Raw genomic sequence first — 18,706 nt, 5'->3', positions numbered from 1 at the left:
CTGATTCTGGATCTGTGCTACACTATTCCATCTAATACTATGTCCTGTTTCTTTTACTCATTTGCTGCCAACATTGACTCTGGCGCAGCACCTTACTGTATGTGGGTCCTTTATTTTGAAGACTCCCAGATTCACCCCAAAATGAACAGGAAGTAAAATCTCAATCTGAGCCTCGATTACGGGCGAGCCGAGCATTACCCAGCGACAGGGATGCTTCCAGATGGTGGACATCAGAGAAACCATTCTGAACCAATAAATATATAAAAAGATGTTCTTGGCAACGAGCGCCATTGGAAAAAAGACGCCCCAAGACATTTTTGGCAGCGAGTGAGTTCATGTTTTATGTCAAGCACACTCTTGTTCTTGAAATGTGCCATCATCATACTATAAAACAATAAACCGCTCTCTGTCTGTCCTTCTGTCTAACCCATTTTGGGCGGGAACCCCCCCCCCCCCCCCTAAATTATGTTAAAATTTAGCTATTGAAAAATAGCAAGCAAGCAAGTTCATAGCGCGCCACCGAGTGGCACGCTATGAACTTGTAGGTCTGCTATTTTTTGAAAAATCGTTAAAATATGCCTCAAATTTTCATGATTTAGAAAACTTTTTTATTTATTTCGACGTCAGGCCTGAATGGGCTAAACCACTTATTCTACTCTGTCGGTTCAGCAATTGATCTGAAGTTGTGAATGCCCATTACCATGTGCAGACACTGACGAACGATCAAATTTTGGAAACTCTTAGGGCTGTATTTTGCGTGTCTTAAGTACCAGGTCTTATTACTTAACTTAAGACCTGGAGGCGTGATCAATGCCATTTGGCTATTCTGAGTGGCCAAAGAGAATTGACCACGCCTCCAGGTCTTAAGTTAAGTAAAAAGACCTGGTACTTAAGACGCGCAAAATACAGCCCCAGAGTCTATGGCCGTGGTTTTCGCCGTTACCGTGCATGCGTGGCCATGTGCGCCTTGTGTGCATGTCTCCGTCTGTTCGCTGGGCTGTATAGTGTGTGTGTGTCAGTTTAACAGCTGCCCCTCCCCCCTCAGCAGCTCCCACTTCCGTGTGTGTGTGTGTGTGTGTGTGTGTGTGTGTGTTCATTGGGCTGAGTACTGTAGTGTGCGTGTGTTGCAAGCATCGTCAGCGTTAGCATGTTCTGCTACAATTGAGCAGACATGCATCTGCACCCTACAGACATCACAACAATGCATGGACAGGACGAGTCCTGTGTGTGTTGTGTTCGCGACGGGTCACGCATGCGGGTATGTGTTCGGGTCGTGTGTTTTGGAACCGTTTATGAGCGGGTGTGTGTTTGCTGTGGCTCAGCAACTAGTATATACAATCAGTGGCTATGTTAATAGGTCAATGTACATGAATGCAACAACCTACTCCTCCAAAACAGAAAGTGATGTGGCTGCAACTCAGTCAGTATACAAGTATTGTATGCTGAAAAGTCCAAGAGGTTCAGTTACAGTACCATTAACATCAGAATGAACAGGTGACTTGATGCAAGTGACTAAGTAAAAATGTAGTATGATTGTTGGGCATGAGTCCGGGGCCAGCAGGTGTCCTTGAGGGGGTTCCTCAGCTAAATGATTGATAGGTAATAGGTATCGACCCTTATGTTACATTCTCAGAAATACATCAACATCCTGAAAAGGCCATACATTATACATTTTCAGTGACTGAAAGTCACATATGCAGCTGATTGAGCTGAAAAGATTTCCAACGCATTTAAGACTTCCACGGAAATGTTAATAGCAAGATGGTCACAAAATCACAACCACACATCTAGCTGGTCCTGTTTGTTAACCCAATCCGTCTGCTTAACTGATTGGCCGAGCTTCATGTCACATTTGTGCCGTGTCGCCAAGATGACAACATGAGTGGTAGCGTGACTAGCGTCAGCATCCATGCAAACAGCACACATCAGAGTCATTATGAAACAACATCAACTAGATAAGTGCCCCTCTGGGCACAGGTCTCCACTAGGGCAGGTCAGGTTGTAGCCTCCTGGTGGCGCTATAATAAGCCAATGTGAAAAGGGTGAAAAAGGTGCAATTTCTTCTTACGCCTTGGATGGCTATTGGATGATTTGAGGCATTTTGTTCCAAAAATTTGTTTTGCAAAAGTCCACCTGTTGGTGGCGCTATAACAGGCCAATGTGAAAAGGGTGGGATATATTCCTCAGCCTAGTAGGAAGGTCTGTGAAAGACTTCACGCAAATTGCACGCTGCGTTCATGATTGGAGGCTTTTTGTTCAAAACAGGCCAATCCTGCAAACTGTCAAAGCCAATGTTAGCCAATTAGGATGGAATATGAAATATAGGACAGATCCGTCTTGAACACAGGACTATAGAGATAGTGTGTAACAATTTGCGGGATTTTTGGACAAAGTGTGAAAAAGTGTTTTCACAGGTTCATCGTTGGCATCCAGGGAGTGTGTGTGCAAATTTGGCATCGACCGGGTTTTAACGGTGCCGGATATTAGCTTGTAAGACACACGGACTCACACACACGCATGTACGGACGAGTGCAAAACATACTTTCTGGCCCAGGCCGTAGCGTAACGGTCTGGGCACCGGACTGGTAATCCAGTCGCAGTGTGCCGCGGGTTCGACTCCCGGACCCGACACGGCCTTTACTGCATGTCATCCCCCCATCTCTCTCCCGTTTCCTGTCAGCCTACTGTCTGTCCCTTCAAAAATCAATAAAAGGCGTAAGCCGCAAAAAAAAAAAAAAAAAAAAAAAAAAAAAAAAAAAAAAAAAAAAAAACATACTTTCTCCCCATGCCTTCGACACATGAAACGGAACATGGATGCAAACATGATACCTTCCCAGATGCTTTTGCTACTACAATGAGTAGTAATCTGATTCTGCCTTATCCTGATTCTGTACTGCAGGGGTTCTCAAACTTTTTCATATCACAACCCCATAATATTTTTGAGGGGCGCTAGCCCATCCTAGGGATGCACCGATCCGGCTTTTTGGCATTCGATACCGATTTCGATACATGGGGTCCAGTATCTGCCGATACAGAGTACCGATCCGATACCCCCCACAAAGAAACGTAATAACCTATTAAGCTGTATGCCTCACTGTGTGGAGTCTGGAATCATTATTTTGTGTAAGGCAACATCAAGGCTTGACTTAAACATTACTTTCCCAACTTTGTAAAACAAAATGTAACAAACACAGATATAAATGCACTGAATTATTTATTAAATAACTATGCAACAATTAGACCAGGTTAATGTGTGCGCAGGCTAGCCTGGCTGCATTCCACATGTTATACTGTCAATACTACACTGCTGTGTCACAGAGGAGGTAGAGTTGTTTTCATACTGTAATTACACATAATTATCGGATCGGATCGGATAATGGATCGGCCACCGATCCGATACCCGATCTAGAATTTTAGCCTGGATCGGCGCCGATCTCCGATACGAGTATCGGATCTGACCTAGCCCATCCTATATTCAGCTATAGTGTAGATTTCTGTCCTAACACAAACATTAAATGCCATTGACAATGAATGGAGAATTTACGTCATACGTGTCTGAGCAAATCTGTATTTTTGTCCTACACATACATTCCCATTGACAATAAATGGATGATGTAGGATGATAAAAGCGCCCTTCACTTCACACGGGTGTGAGTTTTTGCTTTAAAGATACATATAATACATCAATAATTAAATGAGCTCAATGGGCACAACTGGCTGAGTTTTTAAACAGGCAGGGGGGAGTTAAGTACTACATTGCTTAACTCATTAACTCATTAACTCATTACTACATTGTACTACATTGCAATTTGCAAATAGTAGAAAAACCAAAGCTACAAAAAGGCTTATTTTTTGTTGAGAAGACAGGTTGAGCAATAAAACCCACTAGAAAACACGTTTTAAATGGATTAATAGAGGGCATGTCTTAGGCCCTCTTGTCTGAAGAAATACTCAATTAAAGTCCACACCTCTCTCTAAAGGTAGTTATTTAATCTACCCATAAAGGGACAAAAGTAGCCTACACAATTTGCTAGTTTAGGGCATCATAATTATAATTAATAGGACACAGTCACACACACACACACACACACATCATATGTGGTAAACCTGACACTCACTAAGGTGCCTGAGGAAGAACCGCAGAGTCTTGTTTAAGGGCACGGGCGGCAATCAAGATGGCACAATCCAGTGTTATTGACAACACCAGCTCGCAACCCGATGCAATTGCAAACGTGAGTAGCATTATGACTTAATCAATCAAAAGCACTATAAAAGACCAATTGCCAATTACGGCATTGGTGTTAAGCATAACATGTATTCATTGCTTTTAATTGACGTAGATCTACGCCAATGGTAGACCAAGTGTTAAGATGGTGACGGTTGGCCCGGACGGTTAGCTCAACCGTCTGGGCACCTACTGTAGGCTGCTGAGCCAGCCTGACGGCGTGCCGAGGGTTTGACTCCCGATCCCGACGGCCTTTGCCACGTGTCTTCCCCCCCAATTTCCTGTCAGTCTACTTTCAACCTATCAATAAAAGGCAGAAAAAGCCACAAAAAAAAAGGTTGTGGCAAATCTGGGAAAGAAATGCTTTGCAATCCATGAATCCATTGCAAGCATTGGTTTTGTACGGAAAACACCCCAAATGTGCTGACCTCATCACATTTGTGATGACAGCTATGGCCGTTTTTAGCCAAAGGAGTGTTTTTAGTGCAAGACCAATGCTTGCAATGGATTCAGAATCATGAAAAACCCCTAGTTTGGCATGTCACATGCTCCTTAAAGGAGAATTCCATGATAGAAAGCTTTCTTACCTTTATTTGTAGTTGTTACGTCCCCATCCCCACCAAAGAGGTCCAGGTGTTATTTTGTGCAAAAGTGCATTATTGGCTATTTCCCCTAAAATAAGCCCTCTATGGGGGTTGGGTTTTTGTGCTAATTCCCTTATTTCCATCAAAATAAGTAATAAAGTGTGCCGCTTGGGATACTATTTACATTATGAAGAGAGGATATTGATTTTTGAGCGATGGAAATAAGCGAATTAGCATAACACCCCAAAGCCCCATTCAATTCAATTAATTGAGGGCTTAAGGTAGGGGAAATGGCCAATAATGCGCCTTCGCGCAAAACAACACCTAGACCTCTTTGGTAATGAAAATGAGAATGTTGCGTTATATAAGTTGTTAATGGTACCCCAACATTCAGCAGCTATCACAAAGTTTCCCAAGGGAAACAAATGGATTATGTGATAGTAGTGACCTTTATGAACACATCTGTGAAAAAAAAGCTAGTGGTAATTTCTATCCCAGATTTGCCACAACGTTCGCTAACTTTACTTAAGTGTAAAAAACAATGGAACTCAAGTCCCACAATAAGAAGAAAACATGACTCCCCGTCCAAAATAACCCTTTATCTCGCTTTAAATGAGACATCGATACGGAACCAAGAGGCATCACCTTTTGACACTGAGCCCTGACCTGTAACACGGCGGTGTCATTGTGCATCGCGTTGAGCTTTTTGACCTGCTATTTTCAAAAATGGAGTACTGTATAAATCAGGCATAACTCCTACCCCGACCTGTAAATGCTAATCCTAACCTGTATCTTGTGATGTACCACAATGGAAACGTGGTACAGGACCTTTTTGCGTTATCCTTTTAGCCTTAATGTTTGACTGTACCATGTGCCGTTTAGAGTTTTGACTAATAAAGTATTCAATCAATCAATAAATGACAAGGGAAATGGTCCTCAACAACTATTTCTCAAATTCTATTATACTTGTGGGGGAATTTGACAAGTATAGCACACACACACACACACACACTCACCTTGTTCAGCTCTTCTATCCTTCTGATCAGCAGGGGGTTACTGGACGAGTTCTCAAAATAAACATAATCTGTAGAGGAACAGAGAGAGAAAGAGGCAGAAAGAGTGAGAAGAAAAAAATGCCAGTCAGGATTCATTCTAGAAGGCAGAACCAGACTGATATATAGGCCAGGCTGATATTGGCCAGTATTTTACTTTTTTGACAACATAAGGTATTGGCAATTATACAGCTGAGCTGGTGTGTTGCGCCTCTCAGCCTTTTGACAAAATATTGGTTAAACTTAAAACAATGGTGATCTGTGGACTCTCCAAAATCATGACCGGGCCATAAATCTGGCATCGGTCAGGCTCTACTAGAAGGTTATCCAACCACCAACCAGCCGCGCTGATTTTGTTGGAACAAAACTGCGACAGCTCAATTAGTGCAGAGGAAAAAGCAGTTACGGACATCCACCAAATGTTGGCTTTGACTTGATTAGGCTAATTCCATAGCCAGAAGTTTCATCTGGGAGGTCTGAATATCAGAAAGATGTTTGGGAAGAGTGAGCACGCAAGACAGTGACACGCAAATAAAACACACAAACCAACCAATCCGTCCTAGCTCGTCAAACCCTCCACTCACAGTGTAGCCTTGTATTTCCTCATTGGGTCCACATGCTTTCTTTGTCCTCTACCTCCTTTCATTGCACCCCCTTGGGTGAGTTGGTGCGTGCGCGCAATGTAGCTGCACTGCGTGTGTGTGAGCGCGTGCATGACCACTGGCACTGCTCCAGGCCCATTGGAGGCTTAGCTCTCCTCCCCAGGACGTCCCCACAGACCCCAGGCTTGGTAGGGTGCCTTAGCCCTGCGTGCATCTTGGCTGAGCACTGTCTGATTATACACCACACTTGGTAGGCTGCCTGGAGCTGCAGCTATATCCTCCCCTCACACTAGACCCCTACCCCCCCAAACCCCGCCAGCCCCACCCCCCACAAGGCCCCGGGCCCGAGATCTCACAAGAACTGTGATGGCAAACGAGAGGATAAACAAGGTCTTCAGATAAAAAGGGTAAACGCATACAGTATATGCATGCACAATGCATTGGTAGTGTACAAGCATACATACGTATATGCACAGAGGAACAGAATTCTCCATGATCCTGCCTCTCTGCTCTAGTCTCCATTCCTCAGTTTCATTACAACGAACTTTGCCGTATGCTGTGCGAGGTCATCATGCAAGCACAACACACTGGGATAACTGGTAGCCATCAAGTCCAACCCATTGCAAAAATCCGACCCGGATGTTAATATATCCTATAATCCTACATTATGTCACGTTTCCGGCTCAGCTGAGTGGGCATGTAAAAGTATAACTTCCATCATGTCTGCATCGATACACAAATGGACACATTCACTACCCTTGACATTGCTAAGAGAGAAAGAGAGACAATGGGAGAAGGAGATGGGAGAGCTCATCAGTGCATGCCTGCCTACTCTTTACCCTGTATTAACTTGTCATTAGACTCTGCTGCCAACATGACGTCTCGGTCCCACATGATGAATGCCAAATAGGCCAACTTGAAATTGAGCAATGCCGATACTGGGGAGCGAAGTGAAGATATATCCTCCGACGTGCTCCGCTTTCAACCTTCTCAGTGTTCATAAGTACCCAGATCAAAAGAAAATGGTAATTTCACGCTCAATCTTAGGGACTGGGGCTCATGACAAACCAGAGAAATGGGTGCGAAGAAAACGTGACCATCAATGCACCCTTTCTCTTTGGTGAAGTGGTGCCTATCCCCATCGTCTCTTTCTAACAACACACACCAAGTTACGACTGGCACTTGATACAAAAACAGTCTAGCCCTTCTTAATTAACAGTTAGAGAAGTTCCACTCTTATAGTCCTTCTGACAGCAAACAAATGTATATGGGAAGCAGCAAGCTAATGGCTGTGTATGTGTGAGAGAATCGAGTCTGGGTTGTATGAGTGTTGAGTTTCCACCATGTGAAAAGCTGAAGCCTCGTGGTGAGCAAAAGGGAGAGAGTGTGAGCGAGAGACAGTGGGAGTCTATATGTGGGGGGGAGAGTGAGTGAGAGGCCTGTAGGCACTAGGCAGCGCCACTCAGTCTCTCCGTTCCTGCCAGCCCTCCCGCCATCTCTGTCTGCATGTGCCCACAGCCTTCACTGTGCCCCCCATCCCCCGCTGCCAGCCTCAACCAATCGGCAGGCCCCGGCGCCTGTGACATCACAGTGCAGTCGAATTTTGAGAGAGCCAATCAAGGCATGTTGCTGAGCCCCAAAAGATGGGAGTCTGCCGGGTGAGATCAAACCAGGCCAGAGAGACAGAGAGACAGACAGACAAACAGCGAGAGCGAGACAGGGGTGCTGATGAGAATGAGGGAAAAAAATGTGTGCTGATTGAATAGGGGAGACAGAGACAGACGGACGGACGGACGGACAGACAGACAGACAGACAGACAAGTCAGCAGGCACACAGAGATATATATTTTTTTAAGATATTTTTTTTGCGGCTTACGCCTTTTATTGATTTGTTAAGGGACAGATAGTAGGCTGACAGGAAACGGGAGAGAGATGGGGGGATGACATGCGGTAAAGGCCGTGTCGGGTTCGGGAGTCGAACCCGCGGCACACCGCGACTGGATCACCAGTCCGGTGCCCAGACCGTTACGCTACGGCCTGGGCCGCACACAGAGATATTAGCGAGAGAGAAATGGCTTAGTTGGAGAACTGAACAAAAAAAAGGATACGAGAAAAATAGACCATGAATGAATGAATGAATGAATTAATGAATGAATTAATGAATTAATGAATGAGAAGAGTTAAACGTGAATGTAATGGAGTGAATGAGACAACACCCCCCTCAAGGAATTAGTCTCCCTGAAACCCTCTACCCGCACCTCAAACACATACTGCCTCAACCCCGTCACGGCCAACCTGCGCACCATGGGTGACAGGGCCTTCTGCGCAGTTGCCCCTGAACTGTGGAATACCCTCCAAGCACACTTGAGCGCCACAATCAATAGACTCCTTCAAGAGAGTACTAAAGACCTAACTTTTTAACAAGGCTTTCTTCTAAATCCACAGATTTTATTCCTTGACCCATGCCCTCACGGTTCAAAACCGTTTTGTTTTCCTTGATGCTTAATTCTGTGTTATTAATCGTGTGACGTTCTTTTATGCTTTTTGCGTGCCGTTTTACGCTTTTGTCTACTGTAACACTTTGAGATTCTGAGGAATGTAAAGTGCATTATAAATAAAATCTATTATTATTATTATTATAACAATCAAGAGTTTATTTAAAAATGCTAAGTATAACCTCTTATGTACACTGAGTGCACTAGAGAGATCTGCCCTGCAATGGGCCATGTATTGTATACCTTTGAAATGACAGGGGTACACAATAAATCTAGCCTGACACTCAGTCTGAATTTTCATTTTGTTTCACTTCATTATTCAGACTGAAAGCCCTCCCCACGGCAGCAGTTTCTGGGGAGGGCAAAGCGGCAGTCTTCGGCAGTTGGTTCATACCAACCAATCAGAATAGTAGGAAAGCAGATGACGTTGTCAATCATGTGGCTATGGCTAACCCGGTTGCTAACTAAACAAACATAGCCAATGAGAGCTACTAGCATGTAAACAAAAGCGGTAAAATATGTCGGATGACGTTTAGAAAACCTGTCGTTTCTGTAAAGAAACTATTTATCATAGGTCGATTTAATAGCCAGATTGATACGGTCGCGAGGTTACCGCAGTGGGGGCAGCCATGTTTGTTGTTTGACGCTGTCGAGTGACAGGGCTGATGGCCAATCAGCTGCTGTGATCAGATTTGACTGACGCCGCCGTAGGCAAAGTCACCAGATCTGAATCGCCATGAGGACATATTTTTTTAATGGTAGCGATTCAGGGCTGGAGCCAGGCTACAATCAATCCTCAGCATTGACTAAAATTAACATTAGGTATTTTAATGTGTAGCCTCAAACTAAAAGACTAATCAAGACTTTGAGAAACTTAGGCAATAGACCATTATCACAGCAGATATTTTGAGGTATGTATAATTATATGGGTAAAACAGAGCACATCGGTTCTGGGAGAGTTTAATTTCATTTAGGTGTTTCTATGTGCCAGGCCAGCATGATGTAAACTATACCGAAGTTGGCCATGCTGGCACATAGTGAAGCCTAAATGAATACAGGTGGGTGCACACAAGTGTGCACCCACCTTCACGCAAACATACATTCACATTCACAGATGTTCCTGTTGCGTGCAAGAACCACAGGACAAAAACTACATCTCCGTGTGACATGGGCATGGTATGGATGGAGGTTACTATGGCAATGGGCAGGTAATTCAATCCCCTGCTGAATCAATCGCACACCTCTTTTTCGCACTTTCATACCACTCGCTTCCATCCTCACAAGCCTGTTCAACCTAGATAGAGCTGCACACACACACCACCTGTCTTGTTTGTAGATTAAGGCCATCACTGCACCCAAAACTAGCTCTCTACCATTTCCTCACATGGATTTCGGCTGACTCATAACATGGCCATCTCACTTCAGACAATGGTTATCGTCAAGATATATGGTTTGTTTTCTACTTCAGAATTAGTGCTGAATGATCCACCTACCCATGTACCCTCGTCACAGAGTCTTTCAGTTTACTACTTGGAGGTGTTTGTTTTGAGAGGAAAGAGGGGTTGAGGCAAGATACTAGTGGTAGTCACTGTAATAAGTGCCTCCTCTTCCCACAGTAAAGTCCACAGTCTTAATTTAACTCCTGGGTGTAAAGGTTTAGATTAACACTGACGATCTTACTGTGCAGCCATGCATTCTTTCCTGCAGTAGTGCTGCAGCAGCAGTAATGCAACTTGTTCTTGTTCAAATTGCACTTTAGGACTGAACAGGAATAATTGCAATGCCAAGCGGGCGACTCTCAGAGCATTTCTAGTGCTTTCTTTAAGTTCAAAGTGATCAGAATCCAAATCGTTTCTCTCAAAATAGGACGTGGCACTGCAGCAAATACAAAATACAAATTCAAATTTGGGTACATACAGGTCCATCTCAATTAATTAGAATAGTGTAAAAGTTTTCTTCCGTAATATAATTCAAAAAGTTAAACTTTCACAGCGCATCCCCCGGCCGATAGGTGTGAAGTGTGAACAGTTTGGGGGACCATTTAAAACAAAGATTTAAAAATCTTAAAAAACAAACATTTAAAAAGGCGGCTTGCAAAATTAGTCCGGCAGCCGACAGGCTTCTTTTGTTTAAAGTGGGAAATTTGGTATAGTCTTTTTTTTTTGGTATAAATTATAAAATATTGTCTATATATACATTCATGAATCCACTTGCTGCCCCGCTCTTAGTATTGGGCAATCTTTTTTATAGGGATTTCTTGTGACCCTACCATTAACATCCTATGGCTGGCAAAAATGTCAAATTTTCCTTTTGCTTTAAGTAGCATGTGACATGTCAAACTAGGGGTTTTTCATGATTCTGAATCCATTAAATTTTGAACAAAATACACACTCAATGTGCCGACCTCATCACATTTGTCATGTCTACTCTAGACTATTTTTTTTAGCCCAAGGAGTGTATTTTGTGCTAAACTAATGCTTAGAATGGATTCAGAACCATGAAAACCCCCTAGTTTGACATGTCACATGCTACTTTTGACATTTTTGCCTGCCATAGGATGTTAATGGTAGGGTCACAAGAAACCCCTATAAAAAATTGCCCAATACTTTCAGCCGGTCAGCAAGTGGATTCATGAATGTATGTATATAGACAATATTTTAGGCCAATAAAAAAAAAAGTCTATACCAAATTTCCCACCCGTCCACCTCGGCTGCCGGACTATGATGATCTTCCTTTTCCAGCAGTGTGTGTTGAGACTCTGGACATGACAAAACACAGTGATGACTTAGGCCATGTTATCTGCTATGGTGTTGATCCACTGACCGTGAAAACTTAACAATGGTTTCAACACAGCCATCTTTTTAGTACATTGTGCTTCAGAATTTTGACAAGCTTCATGGAGATGCTAATTTTCCTTTCCAGCTCGATTTGGCACCTGCCCACAGAGCCAAAACTAGTAGTAACTGGTGTACTGACCATGGTATTACTGTGCTTAACTGACCAGCCATCTGGCCTGACCTGAACCCCACAGAGAATCTAGGTTGTATTGTCAAGAGGAAGGTGTGAGACATAAGACTGAACAATATAAATTAAATTACGGCTGTTATCAAAGCAAACCTGGGCTTCCATAACACCTCAACAGTGCCACAGGCTGATCACCACCATGCCACGCCCCATTGATGAAATAATTTGTTCAAAAGTAGCCCAGACCAAGTATTAACTGCCTACATTAATATACTTTTCAGATGGTCGACATGTCTCGTTTAAAAAAATAATTTTTAGTGGTCTCGTAAAATATTCAATTTCATGAGCTGTACGCCATAATCATTAAGATTAAAACTAAAAAAGGTTTTAAATACTTCACTTTATGCACAATGAATTGAGAACATTAATTATATTACGGAAGAAATTTAACTTTTACACAATATTCTAATTAATTGAGATAGACCTGTACATTTGTAGGTAAAGCAAAAATAATTAACCCCCAGTATTAACACCAGTTAATGTCTTGAATCAATCACACACACACAAACAATACTACTTGTTGTGAGGATGTCTGCAAGCAATCGCAAGTCTTGGCTACTCCATTACAGTACAACAACTAGGTGTTAAGAAATGAGCACCAGTCAGCATGCAGGTGTGGTACATGTTTGATAGGACCAACTGTAGTAGATCAACTGTTCAACCTCCATGAAGGGTCATTTGACAAAGCTACTGCAGCCATTAGTGACACGCATATCGAGGTTCTCTTCTGCTCTGACAAGGGAGATGACAAAACTCACATGTTTTGTGTAACCAATACTTTCCCTGTATACGGAGGGAAAGCACTGGGCTCAGGAACAAGCGCCACACAAGCTCCGGAAGAATCGCCTGTGGCCCATGCGGTGAAACAAAGACATCAAGGCCTACTGAGCCAGCCTTTGTCCATGCTTCACCCACAAGGGAAGTCACTGCTTTTCTACGATGATCCAGCATTGACTTGCAAAGTGTCAGCCATCTTTAGAAGAGCCTGCATTGTCTTGATGCCAAGCCGCCAAAGCCAGATCGCAGGGAAGTGGAGGGCCAGACCAGGGAACCTGCAGTGCATCTTGGAGCATAACAGTATTTCTATCTGGTATAGAACAAAGCCTAAGTCCTACTGTATGACTGATTGCATAACGTTAAAGTAGTACTGTCATGTAACATCATGATATCAAGTCTTGGAGATCTTCTGAGTACCAGATGATTTTGCGTTATGGTACAAGAGGCCTGTGCCAGTGTGCCTGCCTACTTGTGGCCTTTCAATTAGATCGACCAATTGAACATAGCCTAAAAAGAATGGCCTAAAACCGCTATTGTAGATTTTAGATACAGTCAGTGTATTTCAAAACAACGTCACCTTTCCTGTCGTGTATGTCAAAACAATGTCACCTTTCCTGTCGAATCAATTAATTCTATCAAAACTTTGCAAGAAAGCCAAACTGTCAACTGTGCCAGTATTGAAAAAATAAAAAAGGAAATCACACTTGTGTGAAGTGAAGGGCGCTCTTGATTCATCATACATCACAACATTCTCAGCCAATGAAATCATCACAAATGTAATTCCGGCCAATCACTTGGCGTCTTCAATTTTCTGCTCTCACTTCTATCTTCAATATGTACTTTGCACTACCAATCAAATCATCGCTATGTGGTGATCAGCCAATCACAAGCCAGTGTTTGTGTTCACACAAACCCGGAAAGCTGGGTATAGGAGGGGCTAGCACCCCTAAAAAAAAGCATGTGTTGTACTGCCCTTTTCTCATCAGTACAGTCAAACAAAGCATAAAATTAAATCACACAATTCAACATCAGCTATAAATTGCTGTGTAAAAGTGTAAAAGGGTGGGTGAAATTATTAGTGGATATATTAGTACAAGTTTCTCACAAATTGAAGTTACTTTTAATCACACCCATGTTTAGTGCGGGGTGCTCTTATCATTTATACATCATACGTCATCTCATGAACAACTGAATTTATGCAATTGGTTAGCCGATTTGCTCGTCTACATATGACGTAAATTTTCCCTTCATTGTCAATGGCCTTTAATGTTTGTGTTGCCACAAATTTACGTCATATTTGAGGCACATATGATGTAATTTATTTCTCCTTTTATTGTCAATGGCAAATATGAGATGTGGGGACAAAAGCTGTCGCCCCTCAAAAATATCAAATATACATAGTTTATATTCATGTTATAGCATATCTAAACTATATTTTTTACTACTGTGAATTCCAAGGGAAGCAACTGAGGTTTAGAGATGACTTTCAATTCTGACTACATAATTTATGCTGTTGAAAGATTAGGCTATTCAAAAATATGAATCTTTATTAATTATCTTGTGAGGAAGGGATGCCCTGAGGTGGAGCATGCCAGCATGGCCACGAACAAGTGAACTTAGATCTAGTACTTGACATAAATCCCAGCACTAATTGAACTCCAGTTGTCAGAAAATGGTCAAACTGTCGCATTATAAATAGAGTGACCTACACCTCTCATAGACTAAATGGTGCTTTATTATTTTCACCACTGTGGTACAGATCCTCCAATCCCTGTGGATAAGATACAGGCCAGCAGAGTCCCACACTAAATAGATCTTTTGAACGGAACATGACCTCAAAACTACGCTTGCTCACCTGCCAGCAAACTGGCCAGCCAGAACCAAAATGTAGCACCAATTTGACTGGAGGCAAGTGTTAATTCCCCACCTGTCCATAGACCCAACCCGTTCTCACTCAGGCAAGGCCATCTTGCATTTGAATGAACTGTGTGTTAAGATTAAGATCATTGTAGGGTTCATGCAACCTGTATTGCCAAGAAACGTTCCACTATTTCTCCATTTCACTGCAGGCTTAGCCCCATATGTGCCCTCTCCCTACGCTCATTCTGTAGCTCCGAGATGAGGTCACACCCTGGGCCCCTCCCACCACGGTTCAGGAACAGCGCAAGTTTCCACAATACAGGCTTCTTACCCTTTTCGGCACAATGAATCCAAAACGTGAAGGGGCAGAAAGGGTTTACACTAATTCAACCTTAACAACGCCCAAGAAAATCCAACTAGCGATTTGAACCGAGCCTTTACGTCCCGTCTTTTGTCAGTCGCTTCCATGTTTTTCAAGGAAGTTGAAAAGCCTCCCCGGCACCTCCCCTGGTCGAAAATTTCAAACTGACTCAGTTCACTCGACATGCACGCGCACACGCACAACTTCCTTGATAAACATGGAAGCGACTGACAAAAGACGGGACGTAAAGGCTCGGTTCAAATCGCTAGTTGGATTTTCTTGGGCGTTGTTAAGGTTGAATTAGTGTAAACCCTTTCTGCCCCTTCACATTTTGGATTCATTGTGCCGAAAAGGGTAAGAAGCGTGTATTGTGGAAACTTGCGCCGTTTCTGAACCACAGTGGGAGGGGCCCAGGGTGTGACCTCATCTCGGAGCTACAGAATGAGCGTAGGGAGAGGGCACATATGGGGCTAACTGCAGGCTATGTCTGTCATTCCACAAACTTTTTTATAATTTTTTTAGCTTTTCTGCCTTTATTGACAGTTGAAGTGAAGATGGACAGGAAAGAAGGAGGGGGAGAGGGGAGAGACATGCAGCAAAGGTCGTCATGAACGGGACTTGAACACGCAACACGCTGTCAGGCCAGAGCCTATGTGGCATGCTCCTGGACCGCTAGTCCAGCGAGCACCCCCAGGAATTTGCATCTAAAATAAAATGTATAAGTCTTCTACTTCCTCTGTAGTCGAGATATGAATGTACAATTAGCTGGCTGTCACATTTCAAGGATAACAGATTGGTAAAAAACAAAAAAAACACATCATGTATATCCACATATTGTCCATTTTATGCTGGCTACATCCTGAGGCAATTCCCATGTTGACAAGACATGTTCGCTTCCTACTTGTCTGGTGACGCTGACAATGTATCATGGTCAAAGTGAAAGAAAAACATCTTCATTGTAACCTCATGTGATGTGATATCAGTCAGTACTATGTATCTTTCAGCTTTGAAATTAAAACATACCACCAGCCATTTGTATTGACATCCAAGACCTCTCTGGTCCTTTCTCCTATCAGAATGAACCAGGTGAGTTAAAGTCACCCTCTCAGCTCCCCTAGAATGAACCACCACCTAATTGTCTCCACCAGGCCGAAGGCATGTGGGGAGAGTATGTTTTGCACTCCGTCCGTCCGCGTGTCCGTCCGTCCGTCCGTGTGTCCGTGAACAGCTAATCTCGGCCACCGTTAACCCGGTCGATGCCATATTTTGCACACACACTCCCTGGATGCCAACCATGAACCTCTGCCCCAAACTTTCCAGAACGGCCTGTTATAGCGCCACCAGGAGGCCGCTTTGTGCAAAACAAGTTTTTGCACAGTACACCTACAGATTTTGTCCAAACATCATGCAAATTGGTACACAGTCTCTCTAGAGCCATTCAACGAAACGGGTCTTTCAGATTTATCAGACTCCATCCTGATTGGTTAAGATTGGCTTCCAAAGTTCACAGGAGTGCTCAGTTTCAAACAAAATGCTGCAAATCATGAACACATCGCGTGATTTCCGTGAAATTGTGCACCCACATTCCCACTAGGCCGAGGACGAAATGCCACATGAACAATTTCAACTCAGCCTCAAGGTGGCGCTATAACTGGCCGCAAAGTGTTTTTACCTCTAACTGCACGGATCTGTGGATAACCTGGTGGAGACCTGTGCCCAGAAGGGCACTTTTTCTAGTTTCAGCTATTACACAACTGTTATCAGTGTTCATGACATTAAAAAACCATTACACATAGTGTAGCTGGGAAGTGAGTCAGAAAAGCATAATAAGAACAGTATATGCTTATATGTGGTAAGGGGGAACAAGTAGGGTCAAATCTTCATTAGAAATTAACTGTTGTTATTGTTTCAAAATCACAGAAATAAATAATAATAAAAGACTGCTCAAGACAATGCATGGCAAATAGTCAACAACTTAATTTGAGTGTTTGCAGAATTATTCTCGCAAACTTATATTTCTAGCTGTACCAGGTAAGTAAAGTAGGCTATATATACTGTATGGTAAATGGGGAGGGGGGGGGGTCGCCTAACTTTTCTGCAGTTCTTTTGCTTAGTACCTAAAGGTGGGCATCTGCCTGCCTGGCCTGCCCTGTCCTGCTCAGACTTGGGTAACCTAAATCCGACCAGTACCACCAGTAGCGTGTAGCCAAAGCTGACGCCAAACTTTTAGAAGCTGTGCACACTGTTCACTTAAGGTTAATATTGAGGGGAAAACATGTGCTGTTACTTTTTTGTATGGCCGCCTTCTTAGCACATGCATTAAAGCATTTCGTTTAGGTATTCGCGTCCAAACAAACCACAAACACAAAAGAGAGAGAAAACGAGAAGAGAACCCACGGGGTTCTGTTAGCGAACCACTACTCTTCATCACCATCCTCCTCCTCACACAGTCACCATCATCATCCTCTCTGAAAGCACAAGGTTGTTTTAGCTTTAGGAAATAAAAGAGGAAGGATAGAGACCCCGCTGCGAAAAGCCCAGCGACGAATCATGGCGAGTGCGAGTACGGAAAGATCCTGAAATGTTGTCCCCCTTACCTCCAACCCGGTACATGTTCGCTGCCATGACTGACCCGGGTCCTGGCGTCTCCAGGTAGAGGGGTACTGGAGCTGTGTGTGTGTGTGTGTGTGTGTGTGTGTTACCACTGCCTACTGCCGCTCTGTGTTGGAAAATGGTGGATTGATCAATACGAAGCAGACTAGCCAAGGGATCTTAAAGAGACAGCGCACATATTATATTCCTGTACTACCTAAGTTTGGTGCCCCGTCGTCCTTTATTATATCGCGCATTCGCGCGGCCCTGGTTCGCAACGTAACCCGCGGAAATTTGGACGCGGTTGGCAACTACAAAGCCCGTTTCCACTGGAAGATTGTGGACCAGCCAGAGAGAGGAATAGTGGGGACGGAGCAGCGGAAGGGGGGCACTGTTCAGCCAGCAGCATCCTCTCTCTGTCCCGTCCCGGCTCCCCGCTCTGCCTCCTAAATGTGAAAGCAACGCTGTTCAGCCCCACATTTTCTAACTGTAAAAACAATTTCAAACATCAAAACGCCACTGTTTCTGTCTAATTCAAATGTAGAATTTTGTGTATTACCATTTTAGCAGTGTTTTTATGCTTATTTTTCCAATATTTTTGTAAAGACAAAAATCAAATGTCCAAGGCCCAAATTGTTTTGTTCCTGATGTAGACACACTGAAAGTATGAGTAACCTGCAATAGGCCTACATACTAGTCTTATCAGGCGATCACTTGAAGTGGTAGTGCAGTTTAGCCTAGCCTTATCAAATTAAATTGTAATATGGACATAGGCCTACACAGGACTCAAGCAGCATCAGCATGAGGTTGGAACAAACCTAGCCTATTATAACCACCTACTCAGTTAAAACCCAGGCTACTACATCAGTGAGCATAATCTGCTATTAAAGAAAGTAACATTGCATGTCCCAACAATGACTAACTGAACCCTGTGTGTGGTTTCTCTCTTTAATCACATGTTAAAGACGGTCATATTATTTTGAGTTCAACAGATTTGGCCTGTGTTTATTTAACTTTTTTGGTTAGAGAGACAAAGAAATGACAAAGATGACAATGACAGTGACAAGTGAAAGACACAGAGATGAGGAGAGGGAGACAGATACAGTTCAAATGATAAATTATTTGAATCTGGGG

The 18,706-nt window shown here is 43.3% G+C and overlaps 1 protein-coding gene across 2 annotated transcripts in view; it reads right to left on the bottom strand.

The window, feature by feature from the left end:
• mta1 (metastasis associated 1) overlaps positions 1-17,780 on the bottom strand; it is a 69,720-nt gene extending 51,940 nt beyond the window's left edge. For both annotated transcript variants that reach the window (XM_083792143.1, XM_083792144.1), the window contains exons 1-2: positions 17,578-17,780; positions 5,826-5,893 (exon numbers count right to left, since the gene is read on the bottom strand). In XM_083792143.1, the coding sequence (XP_083648269.1) occupies positions 5,826-5,893; positions 17,578-17,605 (96 nt within the window). In that variant the 5' untranslated portion in view covers positions 17,606-17,780. The remainder of the gene's footprint in view (positions 1-5,825; positions 5,894-17,577) is intronic.
• Between the last annotated feature and the right edge of the window lie 926 nt (positions 17,781-18,706).

This window comes from Protomyctophum parallelum, assembly GCF_964188405.1.
Source record: "Protomyctophum parallelum genome assembly, chromosome: 20".
In the NCBI taxonomy this organism is placed as follows: Eukaryota; Metazoa; Chordata; class Actinopteri; order Myctophiformes; family Myctophidae; genus Protomyctophum; species Protomyctophum parallelum.
This window is presented reverse-complemented; position numbering and strand designations above follow the sequence as displayed.